Source organism: Pleurodeles waltl, chromosome 12 (assembly GCF_031143425.1).
Source record: "Pleurodeles waltl isolate 20211129_DDA chromosome 12, aPleWal1.hap1.20221129, whole genome shotgun sequence".
In the NCBI taxonomy this organism is placed as follows: domain Eukaryota; kingdom Metazoa; phylum Chordata; class Amphibia; order Caudata; family Salamandridae; genus Pleurodeles; species Pleurodeles waltl.
In genome coordinates this window covers 247,793,367-247,819,567 of record NC_090451.1, presented here as the reverse complement: position 1 = coordinate 247,819,567, position 26,201 = coordinate 247,793,367, and the positions used below count along the sequence as shown (strand labels likewise).

Sequence of the window (26,201 nt, the reverse complement as noted above, 5' to 3'; positions counted from 1 at the left end):
CCTCATCAGGTTTCATGAAAAACATAGTTTGGCCATTGGCAATCACCCTCAATTTGGCCAGGAAGAGGAGCGAATACTGGATCCACTCCTCCCTAAGCGCACTCTTCACCGTCAGGAAGGAAGCCCGCTTGGTTTGTACATCCAGCGTGAAATCTGGGAACAGCGTCACCTCCCCATTCGCTACCCTGAAGGGTCCAGCCTCTCTGGCACATTGGAGAAGGGCGTCTCTGTCTCTGTAGTGCAGCAGCTTGGCCACCACCACCTGGGGCGGTCCTCCCGGCTCTAGGGGCCTCGAGGGTACCCGGTGCACGTGTTCCAGGGAGAAAAATGGGGTCAAGCTTTCGGGAGCCACCAATGTACGCATCCACTCCTCCAGGAACCCCACCATGTTCTTTCCTTCTGTGCCTTCCGGTAGTCCAACCACCCGCACGTTGTTCCTGCGATTTATCCTCTCCGCGTCCTCTGCCCTCCTCTCCAGGCACAGGACTCAGTCGGTCAGGTCGGTTATCGTGGCTGCCAGGTTCTCATGTTTTGGAGCAATTTCCATCAGTGTGTTTTCTGCCTCTCGGACTCTGTCTGTTAACTTTTGGTGGTCCGCTCTCAGGAGGCCCACGTCCACCGCCACCTGGTTGATATCATGTGGCAGGGTTGTTTTGGTGTCTTCAATGGCACCTAGTATTTTTTCAAGTGTAGCTTGCACTGTTGGGTGGTTGGGATCCCACTGTGCTCTCCGCCCCGCTCTGTTGGGGCTCTGCGACTCGTCATTTTGCCTTTATTCCGGGCTCTGGATGGCATCTGCAAGACGCTGCTTTGTGGTTTTAAGTACCCGTTCAGAGCGGGCCCCCTCTGCTGTAGGCCTCGGATCTCGACGTTCGTGGTACACTCCTATAGGGCCTGCTGATGTCTTAGCCACCGTTCTCTTGACCAAAGGGTTCTCCCTCCACCGATGCCCACGAACCCGGTACACTCTCTGTCCACTCAGTGTGTCATTGCAGGTTGTTTTTGGGGGTCCGCCGCCAGCTCCCCATCCGCTCCGCATGTGTGGCGTTGCCACGGTGTGGCATAAGTCCTCGTGGTGGGGTCAGCGCCCCGGAGCGGCCATCAGGCCCCCAGCATAGGCTCGCCTGTCTCTCCCTGGCACCAGACTCGGCCGTTGCCCATCCAGCTCAGGCCGCCTCCGCCACACTGCTCCAGTATGTCCACTCTCTTGGGGAGGTCGGGAGAGCCTGGCAGTGGATCCCCTCACTGCAGGGGGGGGCGCCCCTCGATCCCCCAAGGGGTCCCAGCCGCACTTCAATAGGCGCCAGGGACTCCCTCCGTCAGCCCTGGGGGCACCCGCAGTCCAAATCGGGTCCCGCTCCTCGGCCGCCGCTCACCTACTTGGTGCACCCAGGACCGGAGCTCCAACCGCCGCCTCCACAGCCCCGAGGTCAGCGGGGCAGCTCCAACAAGGATGAGGCCAGGGGCAGGTCCCGAGCAGCCCCTCAGCACGGCCCAGTTCACGGCGACGGCCTCGGGGGGGCCCGCCGCATGCCGCGGGCTCTTCTTGCCTTCCCCGCCGGGCGCCCCGCTCAACCCGAGGCCGCGGCTCCAAAGTCGAGCCCGGTGCATGCCAAGACCACTCCCCAATCGCCGCACCAGATGGATCAGGGGAGAGAGATTCGGGCTCCGCTGCTCCCCGCCGGGTCACACTCTCCTGAACCAAGTGGATTATCCCGCTAGGTCCCCGGTAGGGCCGTTCAGCAGGATCAAATAGCAGGCCCTGTCGGAGCCGCGCGCCTATGCGTCCGACATCTTGCCTCGTTCGCCCATGCCCCCATGGGCGACTTATTTAATATTTAAAATCAGGTTTCCCTTTCCTTCAAAAGGGTGATGTTTTAGAGACAGGATTCAAGCAGCTACTGGCAGGCTACACAAAGTAAGACTGAAGTCATCTTTTCATTTGCCTCACTAGTGGATGTCACAATAAGTGCAGTAGCCCACAGGTGACGTTTAGCTTTCCATGTCACAGGTGTAGGTACTACACCATATACTATGGCCTTACAGACACAGTCATAGTAGGACACAAAGTAAGCCTGAGCACCAAATAAAAGTGGCCCCCATAAGTGGATTGCATAGCTAAAAAGTGGTCCATGTTTGCAAACTGGGGCAGTTTTGATTATGTAAAGACACTCTGTATTAGTATTTTTGAAGGTATGGAAGTCTGCATAGATTTGAGCTTGTTGCAAGCAATGATTGTGTTAATAACATGGAACTCAACAAGTAAAAACCAGCCCATCAAACCATAAAACAGACCCACAAACAAATAAAAAGACAGCCTACACACTGATCAGTCAGGCCAACTCCTCAGGCAATGCCTGATTGCACTGTAGGCCAGTCTGACATGTTAAATGTTAAATATGCCAATCAGGGATTAGTTAATGTTAAAATTTTTAGAAGTCAGAGCACATGCACCGGCCACAGGACAGCAGTGCTTCAGTGCAGAGCCTACAAGCCAGCAATAGAATTGAGCAAAAGAATGGGATCTGACCATGCAAAAAGGGGCCTTTTCTCAGATTGATTAAGTGGTGATGTGGAAGAAACACTAAGGGCCAGATGTAGCAAGCAGTTTTGCCCATTCTGTGTCTATGGGAAAATGTGTTCGTACATATGGCCCTAAGTGATGGTGTGTTTTTACTTACTCATAATGGTTCTTATCGCGAGTCTCAATGATTCCCTATTAAATTCATCAGTTCTCTCCCTCTTGTGTCATCTGTGTCTTTGGCTACTGTAGTTCTGTATGAGTAGTAGAACATGATCTCCAGATGAGAATTAAGGTATTTATTTCCTTAGCACCAGAGGAGGGGTCAACACTATTTTGTAATATATAAAAGGCAAGCTTTGTTGCCTATTTCCTAGTAAGGACTGCCCCCCAAGGCTGTGACAAGTTGGTGTAATGAGGAATGCTGTCTGTAGGGTAAGTTAAGTCCAGGGTGAATCTTTTAGTGAATACATTTTAATTCTTAGAAAACCACAAATACTCTCAAATACACTTAAAAAGAATTACATGTGCTCATGGATTTACTAGACACTGCTGAGGACTTGGTGTACTTTGCAGAATTATCACATTAATTTTCAATTTCAGCGTGATCCCATTTAAGCTGCTATTTACTTTTTAATAACAAATTAAATAGTGAATATTTACAGAACAATAAATGCCAAAGGAATGAAAGTGAATTACCAACATGCTGATGTAACTAGTAACATTCTGACGCACGCTGGCAACTGAAAAAGAACAGACCTCATAAAAGATGCATGGTCTTTGTGTACATTCTCAGTGGGCAAGAAATATGAAAGTTGGATCATAACTTACTGGTCCCAACGCAGAACACATGACACATAAAATAGTTGCAACCAGATCCATCAACAATCTCGTTCTTTGGAACTTTAAGACAGCACGACCCAAAGAAGCTTTTGCTGGGCCTTCCTTTTTAACCTCTTCATCCCAAAAAGCCTTGAGTCTGTAAATAACAGAGGTAGTTTAATGCCGGTTCAATTAAAGATCTAGAAATACTACAACGTGAAGGTGAATGTGCCACTCTTTCTGTACTAATGAAGACCAGTTTGACAAAATCTATCATCTCATCGGTGTCATTTACATTTATTCTTGTTCACTTGCTTTCATGACAGACAGAGGGAATGCAGGCCGCAGTAACATACATAGTACACAGAATTCAGTTTCAAAGTTTACAGTTCAATGGTAATGAGTGAGTTGGTGGTTCTTGAAATAATTTTGAGAGGTCACAGTAGATCAAATAACTTTGCTAGTTACCTAGAGTGCAGCTTGACGAGCTGGCTCTGACAGGATCAATAAAAGAGTCACCAAAGTCGGATATACAAAATCTCTACCGTGACTGAAGACGCTACAAAATTCGAAACAATCTTTCAATGTCACAGAGCATTACATTCTCAGAACCTTACACCTGAGCTCGTCCTAATCACTGAGCTCTTAGGTGCAGAAGGCATGTGTTTGTAGGAGGTTTATGTGTCTGACAACTCAGTAACGAAGCATCAACCCCTCCCTGTATTTCGAAGCTCTGCCCTGTCTTGAAGAGTTAACAAATTAGTGTTCCTTTTTTTAGGAGAGTGCAACTGTTAACACAGAATAGGTGCACTTAGGTAAACGTAGCCCTTTGTTTTCAATTTGCCAACTTTCTTCGAGGATCAAACTCATTTCTTCCCCCTAAATACCAAAATCTTTTATGTCTGGTCCTGGGGCATTGGGCTGGTGTGACTAGCATCTGCGAGTTGTGAAATATCCACATGTTAAGAAACCAACAAACCCTAACCCTAGACCCAGAGATAGAGCTGTGTGTATATTGTCATTTTCCGGTGCTCTCAATCAGCTAGCCAACATCAAAACATTGGTGGGAGCCTAACAATCCTCCATGCTCATAATTAAAAATAGGAACAGCACTGTTCACAATCAGTTATTAACTATGTATAATATGCTTTTGTCTCTTAATTTATTTCATTTAAATACCTTTATCCTTTTTTACTGTACACTTATTTTTACATCTAAAGCTGCTTTTAAAGTGTTGCATTTTTTCAATTTAATTCCTACTCTGACTGAACATGCTTGTCTTTATTGGAACTGTCTCAGCCCTGTTACACTTTATCTAGTCTCAAAGAGGATAGCTTTCCTTTGAAGATCTCGTAGGCAGTGCCCTGGTTAGTAAGCATGTGTAATGTCGTTTTCAATACTGCAGCATTATTTTTGTGACTGCAAGGATAGTGAAAATGTCTGATGGCAAACGAGATGTTCATGGCATTTTTGCATTTTAGAAAAAATGTGAGTTGAGCTGAAATGTCCTGTGCCTTTTCCACAGAGGAGAGGGGCACGCACTGCTTTTTGACACTTAATAAAGCTTTGCACTTTAGATCTATGTACAGTTCAACTGAAGCCAAATTCCGGAGGAAGAGAGAACTTCATCACAAGTTTACATTTCCATGAGTTGTTAGTTCATTCGTGGTTTGGTTGTGGGTGTCTTAGAGGGAAAACTTTAAACCCTAACCTACACCTGACTATTTCCAGTAATGATAATTTACTAATATGGAAGACTGTGGTAGGGTTCCATCTCTGACAAGGCGCTTCTGGCTTGGTAGTGTATGTCCAGGTACATTTCAGGATAAAGGAAACACAAGTAGTGAGGGGACGGGCTAGGAGTTTGATACGAACACACAGTTCCTCCTTGTTTCTTGTGATGTCAAGTTGATGAAGATCCAATAACATTGAAAGTAATGTTGGAAAGGTATAAAAAGGGGCCTGTGAGTGTAAACCTCAACTTGACATCTTGAATACAGGTACCTGAGTTTTTTCAGTCAAACTTGATTAACACAAATACAATATCTGACATCCAGAGAGAAAACATTAGCTAATTTTGAATGACAGATATCAGATAGGCCCCATTAGGAGATGGTTGTGAAGGAGGCCCGATCAATTCCATTACTAAGGGCGTCATTATGAGTTTGGTGGTCATGAAACTGCCAACTCGCGTGGCGGTCCGAACGCCGCACTCCTAGTGGTCTGACCGCCAGATTACGACAATGGCAGTTCCTGATGGGTTGCCAGTGGTCGAAGTCGTGGTCAGCCACGGCGGCGCTGAGTTCAGCACCACTGTGCTGATCACAACTTCCCTCTCTGCCAGCCTTTTCATGGCAGGGTCCCAGCCATAAAAAAGCTGGCGGAAAGGCAGTGCTGAGGGCCTTATGGGGGTCCCCTACTCTGCCCACGAGCATGTTGTGGGCAGTGCATTGGCCTCCCTCCCCAGCACCCTCAGTGTGTACTCTGTCTGCCACGGCAGACATTGCACATTTCGCTGGTGCTGGGGACAGACACCCTCTGTGCAACAGCATTGTCATCAGCTCCCTGAGGAGCCGAGGCCAATGTCGCTGCACTGTTTTCACTGGACTGACCAGGGGAAACCTCCTAATATGAAGGGTTCCACCAGTCAACCTGGTGGAAACATTGTAATAGGGCCTGGAGGGAGACCTCCAGCTGTGCAGCAGTCTCTACCCATGCTTCTGGTGGACCGATGACCTGCTAAACTCGTAATGAGACCCTAAATGTGGAGGTGAGTGATTCCCTAAAAAGAACAGCCCAAGGAAGGACTGCATGTTACCCTCAGGCAATCCAGCATGCTTCCCTCCTTTCCTCTCCCCTCACCCAACTGTGTCCCTCACATCATGCCATTTTATCAACGGCAGCACTTAATAAAAATCCCCAAAGACAAAGCAGGTATTATGGGAGACTGGTCACCCAGGGGCTGGTACAGACCTCCACCAGGGTCTAAATGTCCTTCATGCAAGTGTTGGAGAATATATACTTTTCCACAATTTCAAGTTTGCATAGCTCAAAACCTTAGAATACAACAGAACGTAGAACACAGTCTACAAGGTTTTTGCATTAAAATACTAGAAAGAGTGTCTGATGAATGATAAAGGGAGTCACATAACAAAAAGGTATTGTTTGAAAAGTACAGAGCGTAACAAGACTAGAAGCATTAACTTTAGTGTAATCTGTTTGTTGTGTCTGCTGACCAAGAAGGAAAAAAACATATAAGCATACAAAATATATAGATATTGAAAAATGTCAGGTCAGTTTTTTAATAACTTTTGTTTTGTGTTCTGTTAATCTTTTTCTAGGTTACTGATGAACCGGGACGTGTTTTACCTATTTTTTCAAGAGCCTATCCAGCCAGTGATTTTCTAAACATCGTCCACAGTAGGAGAGCTTATTTCAATAATCTTGGACAGGAACATTGACTGACTGATGATGACAGTGGAGTGCTAGCCCTTCAACACATCTATTGACACAAGGGCTGCTTAAACCTTGTTCTGGTGCCATTTGTGTGCAGAAAATACTTCTGAATGGTAGCAGAGAGCAGAGGCAGACTGAAGAGGAGATAGTATTTTACATTGCTGTCAGGGCCAATGTTCGAGAGCATTGAAAATTCTTAAAGTAGGAGTTGCTGCTGAAGATATCCATCCAAAAGACAAAATGTTCACATTGGTTCAGTGTTTGTTTCTCAGCATGGTGGGGAACCATGTTAGTGCATCAGAGAGGAGGTTAGCTTACAGGTTAATGGATGGTTAGGAATACAAACCATTGAGAAGTGGTTGAAGTACTACATTCATTCTTCAGGAGGCTGAACCTATTAGCTCACAACAATAAACACACAAATGCAAATCTGCAGAACAAGGTACCCATTTAGAGGGTCTAGGCTTATGGCACCTAACTCTATGACTGTGGTTCGATAGTAGAGTTTTTGCAGTTGAAAGGTATAATGCACCTAGGTCTTATTAAGTTTTTACTTTTCATAGAAACCTCTTTTCTAAGTGAAAACCTTTCTTCTTGAAACACCTTCATGAAACATGATATTGTTGTACACTTTGACATTTTTCCTCACACTTTTTAATTTACACTGGAAAACACCCAGTTTAAGTTGGGTAGTAAGTATGCGATAATGCACCTAAATTCCCCCTTTTCAATGGGGTATCAGTGACGGAAATGTTTTTCAAGGGAAATCATTTTTCATGAGAAGAAACAGATTATGGGACTCATTACGACTTCAGCAGGTAAGAGCGCCAAAAGACCTCCAGCATGGCGGTCCTCCGACCGCTGTATTACGACTGCTGGTGGCATTCCGCCATTTTCCATGCGGAAAACTGCCAGCAGTTGTACTTGCGGTCAGCGGTCTAGTGAATTATTTACTGCACCCTTACATTCCTATCTCAAAATGTGTTCCCCATTATACCTTTTTGCATTTACATCCGAACTGTCATAGCAGGACAATGGTGGCATATCTTCTGCAGTCAGGTGTTTTTTGTATCCTTTTATCATAAGATATGTAATCCATGAAAATGTGGTGAAGGAGAACAATCCAGCATCATCTATGGGGTTCAGAGAAGCGGGCCTGGTAAGACAAAATGACAAAAAGATTAGTATGATCTCTACCGAAGTAATCACCTTTGAGACTCTCATGGACTTAATCAAATCTATCAAATAAGTGAGACAGCAATTTTGCACTGTGTGCATTGGGCAATATCATTCCAGGATGATTTATTGAAACATAATAGGCTCTTTCAAAGGCCAAGAGATAATAAAGTTTTAGTCTGTTGGCATTGTTAGTCAGTGTTGTCTTTTGAGCACTATTTGTTACAAGTATAATACACATAAGCTGTCATCCTGGTGAGTTTCTAGCACACTTTTGAAGAGAGCACATTCAGACTTTATCTTTGTTGGAAGCCTGCCTTCTATGTATTTGAGACAGTCACATGGGTTTCATAAAACATACTCTTTCAAAGGACTTTACCTGGTCTCTAGCTCCAGTGATTTTACCATATTGTCTCTTACGGCCTACCTCATCTGTCTTCCTCACCACAGTCCAAGTAAGTGAGCCCTTTATGTCTCATACACAGAATTCATCTATACAATTTGAAACATTCTATTCATCCCCGACTCAATATAGGTGGTAAAGGTTGGGCCACATGTACATACATTAGAAATTGCGATTTCCTGATTGCGATTCCATGTGAATCGTATTTAGAAAATCGCAATTCCAAGTGTACGAAACTCCATTGAGTTTCTTTTGCCATTCCCAGTGGGTCGCAAATAACCCTACCTCATGAATAATAATGAGGGAAGGTCGCAATTTGTGACCCATTGGGAATTGCAAAAATCACAGGGATGGTGGCCTGCTGGGGTCAGCAGACCACCATCTCTGAGATTGCTTTTAAAAAAAATGATGCGTTTAAAAAGAAAAAAAAAAAATGAAACGTTTAAGTTTCATTTTTTTAAAGAGTAGACAGTGATCCTTGGGACCACTGCCTGCTCTTAAAAAATATCTTCCCAGCCATTCACAATAGGGATGGGGTACTCTGGGGATCCCTTCCAATTTACGAATGGGTTACCACCAACCTTTCATTGGAGGTAAATTGTGAATGTTTTGCAACCTCGTTTTGATCGCAAAACATTTGTACATGCCTTTCAGATGATTAGGTATTAGGAACACGCCCCTTTCTAATACCGAATTGCAAACCTAAATCGTGATTTGGTAAAAATTACCAAATTGCAGTTTGGGCTTTGTACATCCCAAATTGCTTTTTTTACAGTCACAAACGGGCCAATCCTGTGAATACAGTGCATACTGAAAACATTTCTCCTATTAATTTTTTTCAGTTGTTTATGGGCAATGTATTTTTGAATGAGACTGTCGAACAGACTAATTTGTCTGCTGAACAATATATGAGGGACAGCAGTGCCAGACTTAGGACCCACTCTAGAGCAACCCGGTGGACTCCCATATATCTGGATGAGATGATGTTTTTGGATTTAACTTTTTTGATGGGCTTGATAAGGAAGACGTTGCTGTGCTGCTAGCTGTGCAATTTGAAGACAGGAGGGATGTCTACATGTTGACTACCATCCACGATTAAAGTACTTCACCTGTGACTGTTTGGGGTCAGGTTGCTGAAGTGTGCAAACCTGGGTGTATTTTAGACTACAAGAAGCGCATGGGTGGTGTAGATAGAGTAGATCAGAAGTTGGAACCTTACACTGCTGTTTGAAGGGCTTACATTTAGTGTTTGAAGGGCTTACATTTAGTATAAGAAGATGGCTATCTATATCTTCCCTTTAGCAACCTTTAATGTTTTTGTTGTGTTCAAGGATTGTTCTCCAGAGTCGAAGATGGCTTTTGTTCAGTTTCAGGAGTCTGTGATAGACAGCCTTCTGGTAGTGGAAAAGGCAAGTGTTACTAGTGTTGGAGTGGTGGAGGATGTAGCTAGATTGAAAGATCAACACTTTGTTGATTAAATCCTCCCACGCCCAAAAAAACACAACCTCTGTAAGAGATGAAGAGTCTGTATGAAAAAAGGCATGCAGAATGAGTCGTATGCACTGCCCTGATTGTCCTTTTAAATCTGGGCATGGGAGCCTGCATGTTTTATGGTGTATAATACACAAGAGAGTTTTTGGGGGCACCCATGGCATTGTCTGGCCTGTGTCATTTTATGTTTTTGTTCAGATTCACAGTTGGCATTAGTGTGATGTACTTAGTTAGAGCTGCTGTGCTTGCAGTTTTACATTTACTTACAATTGGTTTTTGTTTTCTTTTTTGTTAAAATGTGATGGCAATGTGCGTGGACTGGTGCTTTGTTGGCGGTGTGCATGGACTGGCGATTGGCTGACGGTAAGTGTGAGCTGGCACTCGGTTGTTGGTGTGTGTGAGCTGGTGCTTGGCTGGTGGTGCGTGAGTAGTGATTGCTGCCTGCAGGTCACTATGCACACTGCTAGCCAAATGCCAGTCCATACACCCCGTCAGCCGGTGTGATTGCTGTGTCAGGCATGTGGGTGTATGAAATCTTGAAATCCAAGATGGGGTGACTTGGGGGACTCTCACCAGGCTCTGTTACCCAGAATCCTTTGCAAACCTCATAATTTGACAAAAAACACTTTTTCCTCATATTTTGGTGATAGAAAGTTCTGGAATCTGAGAGGAGCCACAAATTTCCTTCCACCCAGCACTCCCCCGAGTCTCCTGATAAAAACTGTACCTCACTTGTGTGGGTAGGCCCAGCGCCCGTGGCAGGAATTGCCCCAAAACACAACGTGGACACATCACATTTTCCCAAAGAAAACAGAGCTGTTTTTTGCAAAGTGCCTAGTTTTGGAATTTGGCCTCTAGCTCAGGCGGCACCTAGGGAAACCTACCAAACCTGTGCATTTTTTAACAATAGACACAAAGTTCCTATCACTCAATGTTCCCCTCAGTCTCTCGGTAAAAATGATACCTTTCTTGTGTGGGTGGGCCAAGTGCCTGTGACAAGGAAGAGCCAAAAACATTTGAGAGGGAACCAAAGCGGGTTCAAAAGAGCAGTTTGAAAAAAATCATTTTTAGGCTGACAAGTGGAGCAGAATTTTTATTGGTATAGATGAGACAATGCTGGGTAGTAGGAATTTTGTGGATTCCTGCAGATTCCGGAAGGTTCCATAAAAAAAAGTGTGAGAAAAATGTGTGATTTCCAGCAAAGTTTGCAGGGCATTGTGGGTAAACAAATTGTGTGGGGTGCATTTGGAGCACACCACCCTGGATTCACCCAGATGTTTAGTTTTCAGATGTGTATAGATCTTGTGAATTTTTCTACATGGCAGCGTCCCAAAGTCCAAAAAGTGCAGCCCTCACCATTCCAAGTGGGACAATTTTGAGAGTTAGCCAAGCTCTCGTGGCCCAAATGTAAAACCAAAACCCAAAATAATCAAACGTCCTCTTGCTTGCAGTGGGATTAGATGTTTTACTGTGCCAGGGATAGATGAAAGACTGTTACCCCCTTCAGCTGGAGTGGGGGCAAAACCAGGCCCATACTGGTTGGTAGCCGCCACCCCATATGTTTTTTTTTTTAATTCCCTGGCATCTAGTAGACTTTCTGCCCCCTGGGGTGTGGATTGGGGTTAATTGCCCCATCGTCCCCCACTGGAAGGCAGAACAACTTTGGCCCCATTTCTTTGGTGTGGGGGTATGGTCATACCCCCGCCCTTTTATTTAAAAAAAAAAAATCTTCCTTGGTCTCTAGTGCGCTTTAGGAGCAACTAGGAGAAAGCCCGACTGCAGGATCTGGTTCTATCAGAGGTATATAGGCAAGTTGGAGTTTGCCAAGCAGAGGAGTCTGGATGCTTTCTGAAAATAGATATGGCTATTAAGGTGGGCTTAGCCACAGTTGTGTAGTGCCTTGAAGGTGTGAATGAGGAGTGTGAATTGTGAGCCTTTGTGTATAGGGAGTTAGTGGAGGTCCTTAAGCTTGGGTGTGATGTCAGTACACTGTGGGAAGCTGAGATAGATTCTGGTTACTGAGTTCTGAATGATTTGTTGACATCTTGCCATTTGGTTGCTGTTTAGAGAATAGAGGGTGTTACTGTAGTCCGGCTTGCTAGTAAAAAGGGCATGATTAACAGTTTTGCCAGTACTGGTCTGGAGTCATTTGAAGATTTTGCTCAGCATCTTCAGGGGGTGGAAGCAAGAGACTGTGATGACATTGACTTGGGTGGTGATGATACTTTTTCTGTTAATGATGATTACAAAGTTCCTGGCGTGGGCGGTGGGTGTGGGCCCTACTTTTGCCAGCCACTTGGTGGAATTCCACATAGAGGTTTTATTGCCGAAGACCATGACTTCTGTCTTGTCAGCATTCAGTTTGAGACAGTTGGTCTTCATCCAATCAGTGACTTTGATCATGAGAGGATGTTGATGTCATAGATGTGGATGGTGCTTGCAAGTGAAGATGGTCACACTAAGGGATGATCTTTGCAGTACTTCACAGATGAGGTTGCTGGTGTCTGAGGTATAGAGGGCCAGACTGATTACCTGTGTCCTGCCAGGAAAGAAGAAGCACATCCAATGAAGAGCAAGTCCTTGGATTACAGTCTTGTGCAGACTTTGGATGAGGGTGGGATGGGCTACAGTACTGAATGCAGCAGAAATGTCCAGCAGAATGAGACCAGCCATGTCTCCTATAGTCCGGGTCATGTGGATGCTGTGTGGGGCGACAATGAGGGCTGTTCTCCTACTGTGGTGGGTCTGAATTAGGAATGTGTGATGTTGAGAAGATGGTGGTGGCTTAGTTGCTGAGTGTTGATGGATCCGTGGTGGGTTTCTTGAGCAAGGAGAGGACAATGGCGTGTTTCCATAAGTCCAGGAAGGTGGCAGATGAAATGGAGGCATTCATGGTGTAGGTGAGTGCTTCACTGATAGATTGAAGACTTATGATGAAGGTGTGGGGTAAGGCAAGGTTTCATCCGTGGAGATTGTGGGCCACATGGTCAGGGTCAAATCTTTGACTGAAATGGGAGTCGAGTTGTGAGGCCGGTCTGGTCTGGTTAAGATTCATAGTTGATGTATATGGGCATTATTTTGCTGTAGAAGAATAGTTAGAGGATTTGCAGAGGTACTGAGAGGGGATGATACTGTTGGGGGTGGCCACTGATGAAGTGAAATCTTTCACAATGGCGAAGATCTTTTTACTGCTGTTGATGTTGGTGTTGATGCAGTCTGTAAGCACAGTTTGTTTGATAATTTGGATCTGTTGGTGGTAGAGTCTCTCAGGGCACATTTAAAGAAATTCTTGTCTGTAAGGTCTTGACTCAATCTCCATTTGTGTTCCAGTTGTTTGTAGTGGTGTTTTGTCATCTTGAGTTCCTTCTTGTACCAACTAGCTTGTGTTCTGGAACTTGCAGCTATGCTGGGCTTTGAGAGGATCCAGGTTGTTGGTGCAGGTGGTGATCCAGTGGTTGAAGTTGTTGATGGATTTGGGCAGGTTGCTGCTGTTTTCAGGTTGGTATGTCATAAGTCCTGCAGCCCCGTCTTCCTCTGGGGTGGTGTTTCAGTTTTGGCAGGTTAGTTTGGAGGTACTTGATCTGAGGTTTTGTGGGATGGGGATGCTGAACTTGACCATTCCATGATCTGCCCAAGTGATCTGTGTTAGCTTGTCGACCAATATATTGTCAAAGGAGATGAAGATTAAATCCAGGGTGTCTCCAGGGGAGTGTGAGTGCTTTCACACACAGGGTGAGGCCTAGATTTTAGAGGTCTTCTGGTAGTGTTGTTGAGTTCGGGTCTGTGCTGACTTCCTGGTGGAAGTTCTGGGCTCAAATGAGGATGAAGGCGCTGAAGTCTAATATGAGCAGTAGGACAAAGTCTGCAATGGTGTTGGCAAAGTTGTTGGTAGTCCTGATATGCTGAGCACAAGTCAGGGTGAATTTGGCTGTAATGTGCAGTTTGAACTACAAGTGTTCAATGTTGTGGGGACGTCCCTGCTGAAAGAGCTGAGGGAGATCAAATCAGAATCACTATTCAAATCAGGTTTGAAGACTTTCAAATTTAGGGATGTTTAGAAGAAGGATGGGTCACAACGTTGGTAAGCAATGAGATACTTTTATTGTAAGCAGCTGTTGTGCTGTATAAATGGCAATTCATTCATTCATGTGTTGGTGGTAAAAGTGCTGGATCTAATGGCGTCCTTGAGGATGATGCAAGTCTGTCTTCTGGCCTGTGCCATCTGTCCTGCCTGGTGATCTTGTTGCAGGTAGGGATTGATGTGGCAATGTTTGGGCACTTGCAGCATTCAGCTAGGTCTCAGTGAGGAACAGCAGGTCCATCGTACTGCAGGTCCCAGATTTCTGTGACATGTTGGGGAGTGAGTGGGTGTTGAGGAGAGTGTATGAGAGTGTGGAGCATTGAGTGGTCAGTGGCTGGTGAGTGTAGGTATGAGAGGGTCAACTGTTGGATGCTGTCACAGTGGGCTGCTCTGAAAGTGGGAGTGGGCAACTATGAGGTGGAGTTATGAACAGTGAGTGTGGGAGAGTGCATTGGAACTTTCAGGATGTGCAAAATGCTCCATCAGTGTTGTGTGGTGCTGCACTTTGACATGTAAAATAAAATATGCCACCATATACAATCTCTGATAAAGATGCAAAATTATAAAAATTAACTTTAATTTAATCAGTGTTTCCCATAGAAATTCAATTCCTTAAGTTGAAGAACTCCTTCTCTTGGATGACATGAATTAAAATGTTAAGTTATCACTATGTGACAAAACGCTCTATTTCACAAAGAGTTTAGCATCACTTAAATTGGATATTGTATCAGTTTTTCGAAAAACTTAGAGATCAAAAGAACAAAGAGTCATGGAGAATGAGATCAATCATCATTTTGACTGACCAAATCCCAAAGGCCATGTCCCACATTAAAATTAGGTTTATTTTTCATAAAAATCATAATTCTGGAATTCATAATTCTGTGAGAACAGTCTGAATTGTTAGTGCTTGTAACTCGTGAATAGGCATTCAGACTTCCTGTCAATCAACTGAAATACAAATTCTGAAATAATATTTATGTGCTCAGCCATTATATGTCTCTAATCATGTGTTCCTACTGTAACAACACTTACTATATGGTACTAGTGTTCTAATTGTACAAAGAACAGCCTGGTGAACAGCGATGGCCCATCCTTGAAGGGTGGAGGGCCTCCGCCCCTCTACCTTTCTGCAGACCTAAAGAGTGTCTGTCAAGCTGAGCAAAGGTCAGCTTGACAAACTCTTTATGTTCAGGTCAATAAGGCGCATGCGCCTGCCTGAGAGGAACTTTGCTCAGTTGAAGGTGTCACAGACCAGTGGGTGTGACCTCCTCAGCTCAGCAAATTTCCTTGAGGTCCTCCCCCTCATGATGAGCGGTCACATCACTAATAGCCTCCGACCTTGGTGCTGCAGCTTTAAGCCCTGAAGTGCCCTGGGCTGATTGTCTATCACTGACACCTCATCACAGAGTGGGGTCAGCAGTCTCATTGACCTTATCCCACTTTGAGATGGGCACAGGACTGCCGCATCCTCTCATTGGCTGACCTAAGATTAGCTACTAGGAGTAAAAGGTAGCCTCAGTCGTCAGGAACCACTCAGTCCTCTTTCCAGTGATGCTGTTGTCAGTAAGTTTATGTTTTTCAATGTGTGATGCTTGTGTGGGAGTGTGTATGTATGAATGCATGTATGTGTATTTGTGAGTATGTCTTGTGAATTGGTGTGGGTGCATGTGAATGCATGGGTATGACTGAGTGCGCATGTATGGCCCATCCCCCTCTTCCTTGCCTAACCAGCCGCCACTGAAAGTAAAGGGCTAAAAATGTGTTTTAATCATAATAATTATACGAACCCGTAATACTGAGGGTGAGCCAATTATAATAAATACAAATATTAAAGGTGAAGTATGTTTTTATATGAAAAGTAAGGAATATATTTAAAATATTTTAAACATATTACAGGTGAATTTACCATATTACCAGTAAATCGTAAACCTATATTCCCAGTCTATTTTTATTGCATTTATTTTATTAAGGTAACCATGCCTTACCCATTTTCAGCAAATTATGTTTCAGAAAATGAAACTCTTTCTAACTAGCAAACACTTCTGATTCCTGAGATTACCTGAAACACACACACAAGCCTTATGCAAAGGATATGCAAGCCATCTTGCATAGAAACTGATTATCTCAGGTGTACAACATCTCCTCTGGAGCCACGACAGCCAACATCTGGAAATGTATCCCTTCAAAACAACAACATTTTAAAGCATTTATTCTCGTGGTCTATGACTCCATTCCACAAAAAATCAGGATATTTACCTTCCATTAACCCCTTGGGTGCAGTGGATGTAACAGTTACATCCTCAGCAGCACTACTCAGTGGCGGGGACGTAACCATTGCGTCCTGCACCCGGCCCACGGGGGAGCACTAGCGTTCCCCGTGGGCCTCCCTCCCCCCTCTCCTGGGCAGGGATGGAAGGAGAATCGCTTCCCCTTCCACCCTGACCCCTCACCCCGCCTTTAACCAAGGGTCGCTCCCCAGGTGGGCATTTTTTATAAGGCCTTTTCTGCTGCCCCTGGAGGCAGATCTGCCTATTTTAATTAGGCCAATCTGCCCCCAGAGGGAGCAGAAGCCACTAAACACCAGGGATCATTTTTTAAAGTTATTTTCTACACGTAGGGAGCGACCCCTTAGACAAGGGTCGCTCCTCTGGGGGCAGATTGTTTTTAGGCCATTTCGGCTAATTTTTATTAGGCCATTATGCCTCTGAAAGGGGCAGAAACCACTAGACACCAACAATTTTTTTTTCAGTTCAATTTCACGTGAGGGGGCAACCCCTTAGGCAAGGGGCGCTCCCCTGGGGGGCAAATTTATTTTAAGCCATTTCTGCGCCCAAGGGGGGCAGATTGGCCTATTTTAATTAGGCCTATCTGAGCCGAAGGGGGGCAGAAACCATTGGGCATCAGGTTTTTTTTTATTTTTTATTTTTTTACAGATGAGGAGTGACCCTTAGGCGAGGGGCGCTCCCCTGGAGGCACTTTTATTTTGGGCCATTTCTGCCCACCTTGGGGGCAGATCGGCCTCTTTTTCTTATGCCAATCTGTCCCCAAGAGGGGCAGAAACCACTAGACACCAGAGATTTTTTTTGGCGCCATTTTCACACAAGGGGAGCGACCCGTTAAGCAAGGGTCGCTCCTCTGGAGGGTGCAAAATCTACATTAGGTCATTTCTGCCCACCTTGGGGGCATATCAGCCTATTTTGATTAGGCCGATCTGCCCCCCAGGTGGCAGAAACCACTAGGCACTAGGGAAAAAAGAAAAATCAGAAAAAGAGGGTGGGGGTAAATAAATGGGGACAAAGTTGTTTTGCCCACCGGTGGGCAGATGGGGCAATTACCCCCATTCCACTTCCCGGAGCAGAAAGCCTACTAGATGCAAGGATTAAAAAACAGAAAAAATATTGGGGCGGTGGATTAAAAAAAAAAAAATTGTGGGGTGGTGGCTACCAACCAGTATGGGCATGGTTATGCCCCAACCCCAACTGAAGGGTCTTATCCCAACTGCAAGCAAGAGGACGTTTGATTAATTTGGCTTTTGGTTTTACATTTGCGCTATAAGAGTCTGTCTAACTCTCAAAATCGTCCCACTTGGAATGGTGAGGGCTGCACTTTTTGGACTTTGGGACGCTGCCATGTAGAAAAATCTATGAGATATAGACACATCTGAAAACTAAACATCTGGGTGAGTCCAGGGTGGTGTGCTTCACATGCCGCACCATTTTCTTTCCCACAATGCCCTGCAAACCTCCAACTTTGCTTGAAATCACACTTTTTTCCCACATTTTTGTGATGGAACCTTATGGAATCTGCAGGAATCCACAAAATTCCTACCAGCCAGCATTGTCAAATCTATACCGATAAAAATTCTGCCTCACTTGTCAGCCTATAAAAGTTTTTTTTCAAACTGCCCTTTTGGACCAGCTTTGGTTCCCCCTCAATTTCAACACGTTTTTGGCTCATCTATGTCGCAGGCACTTGGCCACCTACACAAGTGAGGTATCATTTTTACTGGGAGACTGAGGGGAATGTTGGGTGATAGGAAATTTGTGCTGGTACGGTGATTCCACACAGTAATGTAGGAAAAATGTGCTTTTATATCTAAATTTGAGGTTTGCTGAGGATTCCAGGTAACAAAACACTGGGGGAGCCACACAAGTCACACATCCCTGGACTCCCTCTGGTGTCTAGCTTTCAGAAATGTCTGGGTTTGGTAGGTTTCCCTAGATGGTTGCTGAGCCCAGGACCAAAAACGCAGGTGCCCCCGCAAAAACAAGTAGTTTTGAATTTGATAATTTTGATGTGTCCACGTAGTGTTTTGGGGCGTTTCCTGTCGCAGGCACTAGACCTACCCACACAAGTGAGGTACCATTTTTATCGGGAGATGTGGGGGAATGCTAAGTAGAAGGAAGTTTGTGGCTGTCCTCAGATTCTAGAACTTTGCAGCACCGAAATGTGGGGAAAAAGTGTCTTTTTGCCACATTTTGAGGTTTACTAAGGATTCTGAGTAACAGAACCTAGTGAGAGCGTCACAAGTTATCCCATCCTGGGTTCCCCTAAGTGTCTAGTTTTCAGAAATGTCTAGGTTTTCTAGGTTTTCCTAGGTGCCAGATGAGCTAAACCCAAAATCCACAGCTAGGCATTTTGCAAAAAACAGGTCCGCTTTCTTTGGGAAAATGTGATGTGTCCATGTTATGTTTTGGGGCATTTCCTGTTGGGGGCACTAGGCCTACCCACACAAGTGAGGTACCATTTGTATTGGAATATTTGGGGGAATGCCGGGTGGAAGGAAACTTGTGGCTCCTCTCAGATTCCAGAACTTTCTATCACCGAAATGTGAGGAAAAAGAGGGGTTTTTTTTGCCTAATTTTGAGGTTTGCAAAAGATTCTGGGTAACAGAACGTGGTGACAGTGCCACAACTTACCCCATCCTGGATTCCGCTAGGTGTCTAGTTTTTCAAAAATGCACAGGTTTTCTAGGTTTTCCTAGGTGCCAGCTGAGCTAGAGACCAAAATCCACAGCTAGGCATTTTCCAAAAAACACGTCAGTTGTCAATGTAAAAGTCTGATGTGTCCATGTTGCGTTTTGGGGCGTTTCCTGTTGCGGCAATAGGCCTACCAGCACAAGTGAGGTACCATTGTTATAGGGAGACTTGGAGGAATGCTGGGCGGAAGGAAATGTGTGGCTCCTCTCAGATTCCAGAACTTTGCAGCACTGAAATATGAGGAAAAAGTGTTTTTTTTGCCCTATTTTGAGGTTTGCTAGGGATTCTGGGTAACAGAACCTGGTGAGAGCGCCACACGTCACCACATTCCGGGTTCCCCTAAGTGGCTAGTTTTCACAAATACACAGGTTTGGTAGGTTTCCCTAGGTCCCGGCTGAGCTAGAGGCCAAACTTCACTGCTAGGCACTTTGAAAAAAACAGGTCAATTTTCTTTGGGAAAATGTGACGTGTCCATGTTGTGTTTTGGGGCATTTCCTGCTGCAGGCACTTGGCCTACCCACACAAGTGAGGTACCATTTTTATCTGGAGACTAGGTGGAAGGAAATTTGTGGCTCCTCAGATTCCAGCCGTTCTGTCACCGAAATGTGAGGAAAAAGTGTTTTTTGTCAAATTATGAGGTTTGCATAGGATTCTGGGTAACAGAATATGGTGAAAGCCCCACAAGTCACCCCATCCTGGATTCCGCTAGGTGTCTAGGTTTGTAAAATGCACATGTTTGGTAGGATTCCCTAGGTGCCGGTTGAGCTAGAGGCCACAATCTACATCTAGGCACTTTCCAAAAGACACATCAGATTCCAATGTAAAAATGTGATGTGTCCATGTTGCATTTCTTATCGCGGGCATTAGGCCTACCCACGCAAGTGAGGTACTATTTCTATTAAGAGATTTCGGGGAATACATAATAGAAGAACAAGTGTTATTGCCCCTTGTCTTTCTCTACATTTTTTCCTCCCAAATGTAAGAAAGTGTGTAAAAAAGACGACTATTTGAGAAATGCCCTGTAATTCACATGCTAGTATGGGGGCCCCGGAATTCAGAGATGTGCAAATAACCACTGCTTTTCAACTCCTTATCTTGTGCCAATTTTGGAAATACAAAGATTGCCTTGATACCTGTTTTTCACTCTTGATATTTCACCAAATGAATTGATGTATACCCAGTATACAATAAAAACCTATAGCAAGGTGCAGCTCCTTTATTGGCTCTGGGTACCTAGGGTTCTTGATGAACCTACAAGCCCTATATATCCCCACAACCAGAAGAGTCCAGCAGACGTACCAGTATATAGCTTTAAAAAATATGCCATAGCAGGAAAAAGTTATAGAAGAAAACGTGGCTAGAAATTGCTCTTTTTTTCACCTCAATTTCAATATTTATTTACTTTAGCTGTTACTTTCTGTATGAAAACCTTGAAGGATCTACACAAATGACCCCTTGCTGCATTCAGAATTTTGTCTACTCTACTTTAGCTGTCTGGCATCTAGCATTGGTTTCACACCCAAATTCTGTCACTAACTCGAAAGAGGCTGAAAGCACAAACAATACTAAAAATTGGGTATTTCCCAGTAAAATGCCAAAATTGTGTTGAAAAATGTGGTTTTCTGATTTAATGCTGTCTGTTCCTGGAAGCAGGGAAGGTGGTGATTTCAGCACCACAAACCCTTTGTTGATGTCATTTTCAGGGAAAAAAAACAAGCTTTATTCTGCAGCCCTTTTTCCCCATTTTCTTTTTTTTTTAAGGACATTTTAGCTGTATTTTGGCTAATTTCTTGGTTTCCTCCAGGGGAACACACAAACTCTGGGTACCTCTAGATTGCCTAAGATTTAGGAAAAAAGGATGCAAATTTGGCGTGGGTAGCTTATGTGGACAAAAAGTTATGAGGGCCTAAGCGTGAACTGCCCCGAAGAGCCAAAAAAGGCCTGGCAACTGAGGGGAAAAGGCCAGGCAGCGAAGGCATTAAAACCTTTAAAAGAGAATAAAATCACTAATATTTTAGCATTACATTCAAATGTGAATGAGCACTCTAAGCACTTCAAAATTCTTCTACCAATCAATTAATTGTTTGCGATCTAACATAGACATGTTTTACCTAACAGATGCTAATATGCTGGTGTCCAAGTTATCAACTATTTTTATTGTATAATTTGTGTTAGCTTTCCCTCCCCTTATGACTTACTATTGATTTATAACTAGGGAATGCCTATTTGAAAAGAGCTCTGTCACCTCTTTAACCTTGCCCATGCTATATAAAAAGATATATAAGTGAGTGAATTACTTACAAAAATAGAACCCAATTCTATTTGTGTGTAAGTGAGGCTACACTCGAAAGTTCGTATTCCTCTCGTTAAAGGATTTACTTATGTAATTATTTTTGTGTGAGTGAATCTACTGGCAAGCAGGGGCATGGGTGTCTAGTGAACAGTACAGAATGTGAATGCCATGTAAATTTGTGAGCACCCATACTCACAAACCTGTCTTCGACCCTTCCTATATATATATACTCTTGAATGCATAAAAATAATTCACAAAAGTTATTTTGGAAGAACACTTAGGTACCTATGATTGCTACACATTCACAGGCATGTCCTGGAAACTCCTGTGCCAGGTCAGAAATCACTGGTTTTAGTTTTCCGCCTCTTACCCAGCAGGTAATAAATGAACATGTTTGCATGGAACAAGGTGTGCAGATTTTGTTGCGCTGAGTGTAACTATTCAAAGTCTTGAAAGAAGGAAACATGGCATACAGTCAGGGAATCCTAAACTGTTATTAGTTATGTAATAACAGGGTTACTATTACAATCAAATAAGAATAATATAATAGTCAAACAAGAACACTCTATTGCTATTTGATTTATGTTAGAGCAAGCTAATATATTTCCTTTTAGGTATTCTCCCTTCTTGAATTATTTATGTTGTTTATTTAAGATATGTTCTAAATGTAAATAAACATTTAATCATGTTTCTCTTCATTGCAATGTGATGATCAAGCCTGTTTGAAAATACTCATGCTTTTCTGTATCAATCGAGTCTCCTTTTCCAGTGATTATTTGTAGGTAGGGAATAAGGTTTCATAGAAGTTGATATTGTCACTTCTTGGTTTTTTTTGTTTTTAAACAATAAGCAAGATTTCACAGAATGTATGTAAGTGAAATGGTGTATGGGCCTTTTTATTAATTGTTTATTCTGAAAATTTTCAACAACAGATACAATATCTAAACTAAGAACAGAGTGTAATGAGATAGAGAACAACTTCCAACTAGAGACACAAAACAGCAGGGACATACAGATCTACAATCATCTTTCTTTGCTGAAGACTACAGGGAGTTACACCTAGGCCTGGTTACTCTTCTGAACACTGGTTCTATTGTTCAGAGGAGGTAAGTAGGTAGATGCCATCTTTGAAACGCAAACTAGAACTCTCTTTGGTGCTAGGTTTAGCTTAAGTCGCCAAGAGAAAGGTGGGTAGGGCTGGAGACATTGATATAAATAAAGCGTTAAGATATCACCACCATGTTACAATATTAGTAGTTGTTCACTTTTCTGACATGGATCATTCACACTATTTTGTTGAATTGTATAATAGTTATGATTCATAATGCATGCGTTAGCATAGGATTCTGACTTTAAATTAAATCCTTGAAACATATTCATGGTTTCCTAGTATTCCCAAGTGTGCCTTGCCATGAGTGTTTGGGCCCCACTACCTATCCCTGTCGTATCTCACAGAATTGATTATTATTACCTGAAATGAATATCACTCAAGTAGTGTTCATCAGGTTATGCAGTAGTTGCAGTACAACTGGCTTTTCACTATGGTTGGCACATTGACAAAGTCCTTTATGAGAGGGGCACTAAAAAGCCTCGTAAGGCTGTGTTCTGGAAAGACTACTCATCAAAGCATTCTCACATGTTCCACTTTCAGCCTTATCCAGTTCTGTGATATTCAATGATGATAACCCACGAATGATAATATTCTCTATGTAGTTAACAACACTTTGATGGGGAGCTAAATAGAGAATTGCACTTTCAATGTAATGAACTCCTTTCAAGTTATTTGTGCATTTTTGCTTTCTATAGTGTTCCTGCACACAGTTCGGGAAAACAAACATTAAAAAAAGAGATATTGCCCTCAGAATCTCCTCTTGCTGTCATGAATTTCAGAAAAAAACATTTCAGTTTATTTCCTATCACTCCAGTCCCACAAGTTCTATTTGCACCATTTTTTCATTATATTTAGAGTTTTTTCAATTGTGATTTACTCATAATTCCTTACAATTATAGGCATCGAGTTTCATTGTGTTGAATAGTCTCACACACCCTTTTCCCAGAAGAAATACGACTCCAGAAGCAAAAATAAATGTTAACGTCATAGGTATAAGGAATTAACGGATTGCTGGGTATTATTTGGTTGTTAGTATGCTGTACCTCGTCTCTGTTCCTGCTTCATCTCAGGAGCACCATTTTGTAGGGATGTGTACAAGGCATTATTTAGAAGGGCAAGCGTTCTTGCCGGGGGTGGGGGAGGTAGGAGCAGCGGTTTGAAATTCAAGCACACGCTGTGTTGCCCATGGCAGCAATATTTTCATATTGAACAAGTTGTATCTTTAATAATACCACACATCCTAATGAAAAGAATACATAGGTTAAAATAGGTTTTCTGAAATGCCAGTGTTCTGACTGAGCATCTATAGAACTGGTGTTGGACTTTTTGTATTAGGCTAAGCCATTAATTTATCTTTTTGTTCTGGAAACTTAGTTGACTGGTGAAGGAAGGTTCAGACTTCTCAAATACATAAATAATAATTTACGAAAAGTGTTTTTGTGGACATGCTCGTGAGGTGTTGGCTAGATTTGTTTTATACATGGACAAAGCTATATTTGAAACAAATTACACTACGCTACAGAGGCAATTCGACAATTCTATTCTGATCCATTACCACTGGTTCTCCTTTCCAATCATTTCTCCCAACATACTTTCTCACCTTCTTTAACTCACTTGTATCTCTCTCTCCCCTCGTTCTCTATTTCTCTCCCCGTGACTCTCTCATTTTCAATGCTCCACACCCGTGCTTCATTTTCTACTATTCCTTTCCGCCTCAGCTGTTTCTCTCTCTCTAAATAGCTCTTTCTCTCATTTTATTGACCTATCTATCTATTGATCTCTTTCTCTCTCTCTCTCTCTCTCTCTTTATTGATCTCCCTTCCTCTCGTTCACAGACCACTCCCTTCCACTGCATCGTGTTACTTTTGCTCAATCTGACCTGCAACATGCAATTATTTGACGTACTTGGGTTTCCGGCGGACTGGAATCAGCGTCTGTAAACTTGAATGATATTTCTCGTAGAAACTGTGATGTCGAGCATAACTTTCCAGGGTTTCAGGTGTGGAGGCCTCCAGGCCACTTGTCTCCAGGTACCACGGGCCATCGGTCTCTGTAGTGTTTTTCTATAAAGTAAAGCAATAAACAGCACATCAATTCATACTGATTTCCCATAATGCTCCATAATATTTCCTTTATGAAACACTTCAGCAATGCCTGCATTTAATAGTTTCCCTATAATCATTCCCCGTTAAAGGTGTTATTCTTAACTGTCGGCCGTAGATGTTTAGAGAAGTTTCAGGAATCTACTGTGCATCAGTTATTTAAAACATGATTTTAAAACTGCTCTAAACGTGATTGTGCGAGTCCTCCACCTACGACATTTTTAGAAAACAAACCAAAGTGCTGCAGGTAAAGTCGGAAAAAACGTCATCAGATCTAAAGACCATTTTAAATTAGAGATTGGGTTTCCTTTTCCAACAACATTTAGTATGACGAAAATGAGAAAAACCATGACATTAATGAATAAAATCTGAAATTCAACTGGTTGTCTCACTGAAACACTTGGAGATTGGAAATTGAAGCTCAGACTAAGACCCTCATCCATTGTTATGAAGGAATGGTAAATCTGCATATTTTTGAGATTATCACTACGCGGAATTAAACGTTTTACTGAGTGAGGCTCCCAGTAGCACTAAAGAGGCTCAGAATTTACTTTGGAATCACAGCTGATGAAGAGTCTGGTAATTAACCATTTCAGTACAAAAACTCAAATGGCTACTAAATGGGCCCAAATAGGCCCAGCATTTCCAAAACAACTCGGAATGAGGGCATAAGAAAGCTACGGATGTGTCCTTCAATGACCTTCACAGGTGTTTCTTTCAGTAGCAACGTTTCTCTATATAGGCTTTTGTGATGCATGTGCCAAGAAGATATAGTGCTTCACTCGTGTTCCTGTTGAATGTAGGAGAAAACAAGCATGTTAGAGTTAGAGCTGTTAGCGTTGTAAATTTATAATTGGACTTTTCTTGCCACATAAATTGAAAATGAAAAGTAAAACAGGTGACATAAGCGAGCCAATTCAAAGCGCTGTGGGCACCATGAGCATGCCCGCGAAGGAGAGACACAAAAGGAAAAAGAAGGTCGCTCACAGTCAAACGTATCTGCAAATGTGCAATTATTCAAGCATGTACCAATGATAACAAAGGATTATTGAAAGGCAAGCCCATGAACGAGTAATAGTGAGGGGCGGTGAGGTGGGTGTGGTTAAAAGCCCACATATAGATTACAACAGGTCAAAGTGCTTGCGCGCTCCACCTAAAAACTAAATTGCGTTCCAGGTGTGTTTTGTGGAAGGTGGTGTTTCTCTGGCATATAACAGCAGCTATAACTTGTGCTTTAGTCGTAACGAGCTTAAGGTAGGAGGATAAGTTTGTTTCTCTCAGTAATTGGATATGGATATATGTATAGCATAAAAATTCAGTAATTGGATATGGATATATGTATAGCATAAAAATTGTGCAGCCTATATTGAAGGCTAAAAATGCATAATGCACATTGAGTTTTTCTTTAATAAACATCACACCAGACTCTGGCATTTCTGTAAATCAGACTGCTTTTCTTGTCGCTATTACTTCGGTATGCAGAGTCAACGAAATTTAGTCTCTCTGTGCCAAAGAGCCTTACACAGTTTTCCATGCCAACAGGGTAGTGATGAAAACTCACCCTAGTTTTCTTCCAAAGGTGGTATCTAATTTCCAGATTAACCAGACAATCTCACTTCCTACGTTCTTTCCTAATCTGTCCACACCAGAAGAAAGAGAGTTACACTCTTTAGATCTGAAGAGTAGGGAAGTTTTATCTGGACAAAACTAAAGACATCAGGTAGTATGACCACCTGTTTGTGAACTATGGCCCTATGAGGACAGGC

General features: G+C 43.2%; 1 protein-coding gene across 1 annotated transcript in view; it reads right to left on the bottom strand.

Moving 5' to 3' along the window:
- Positions 1–26,201, bottom strand: part of ABCC12 (ATP binding cassette subfamily C member 12) — a 599,698-nt gene that overhangs the window by 501,079 nt on the left and 72,418 nt on the right. The window contains exons 2-4 of the mRNA XM_069217731.1: positions 24,239–24,396; positions 7,797–7,955; positions 3,353–3,500 (exon numbers count right to left, since the gene is read on the bottom strand). Coding sequence (XP_069073832.1) covers positions 3,353–3,500; positions 7,797–7,955; positions 24,239–24,396 — 465 coding nt within the window. The remainder of the gene's footprint in view (positions 1–3,352; positions 3,501–7,796; positions 7,956–24,238; positions 24,397–26,201) is intronic.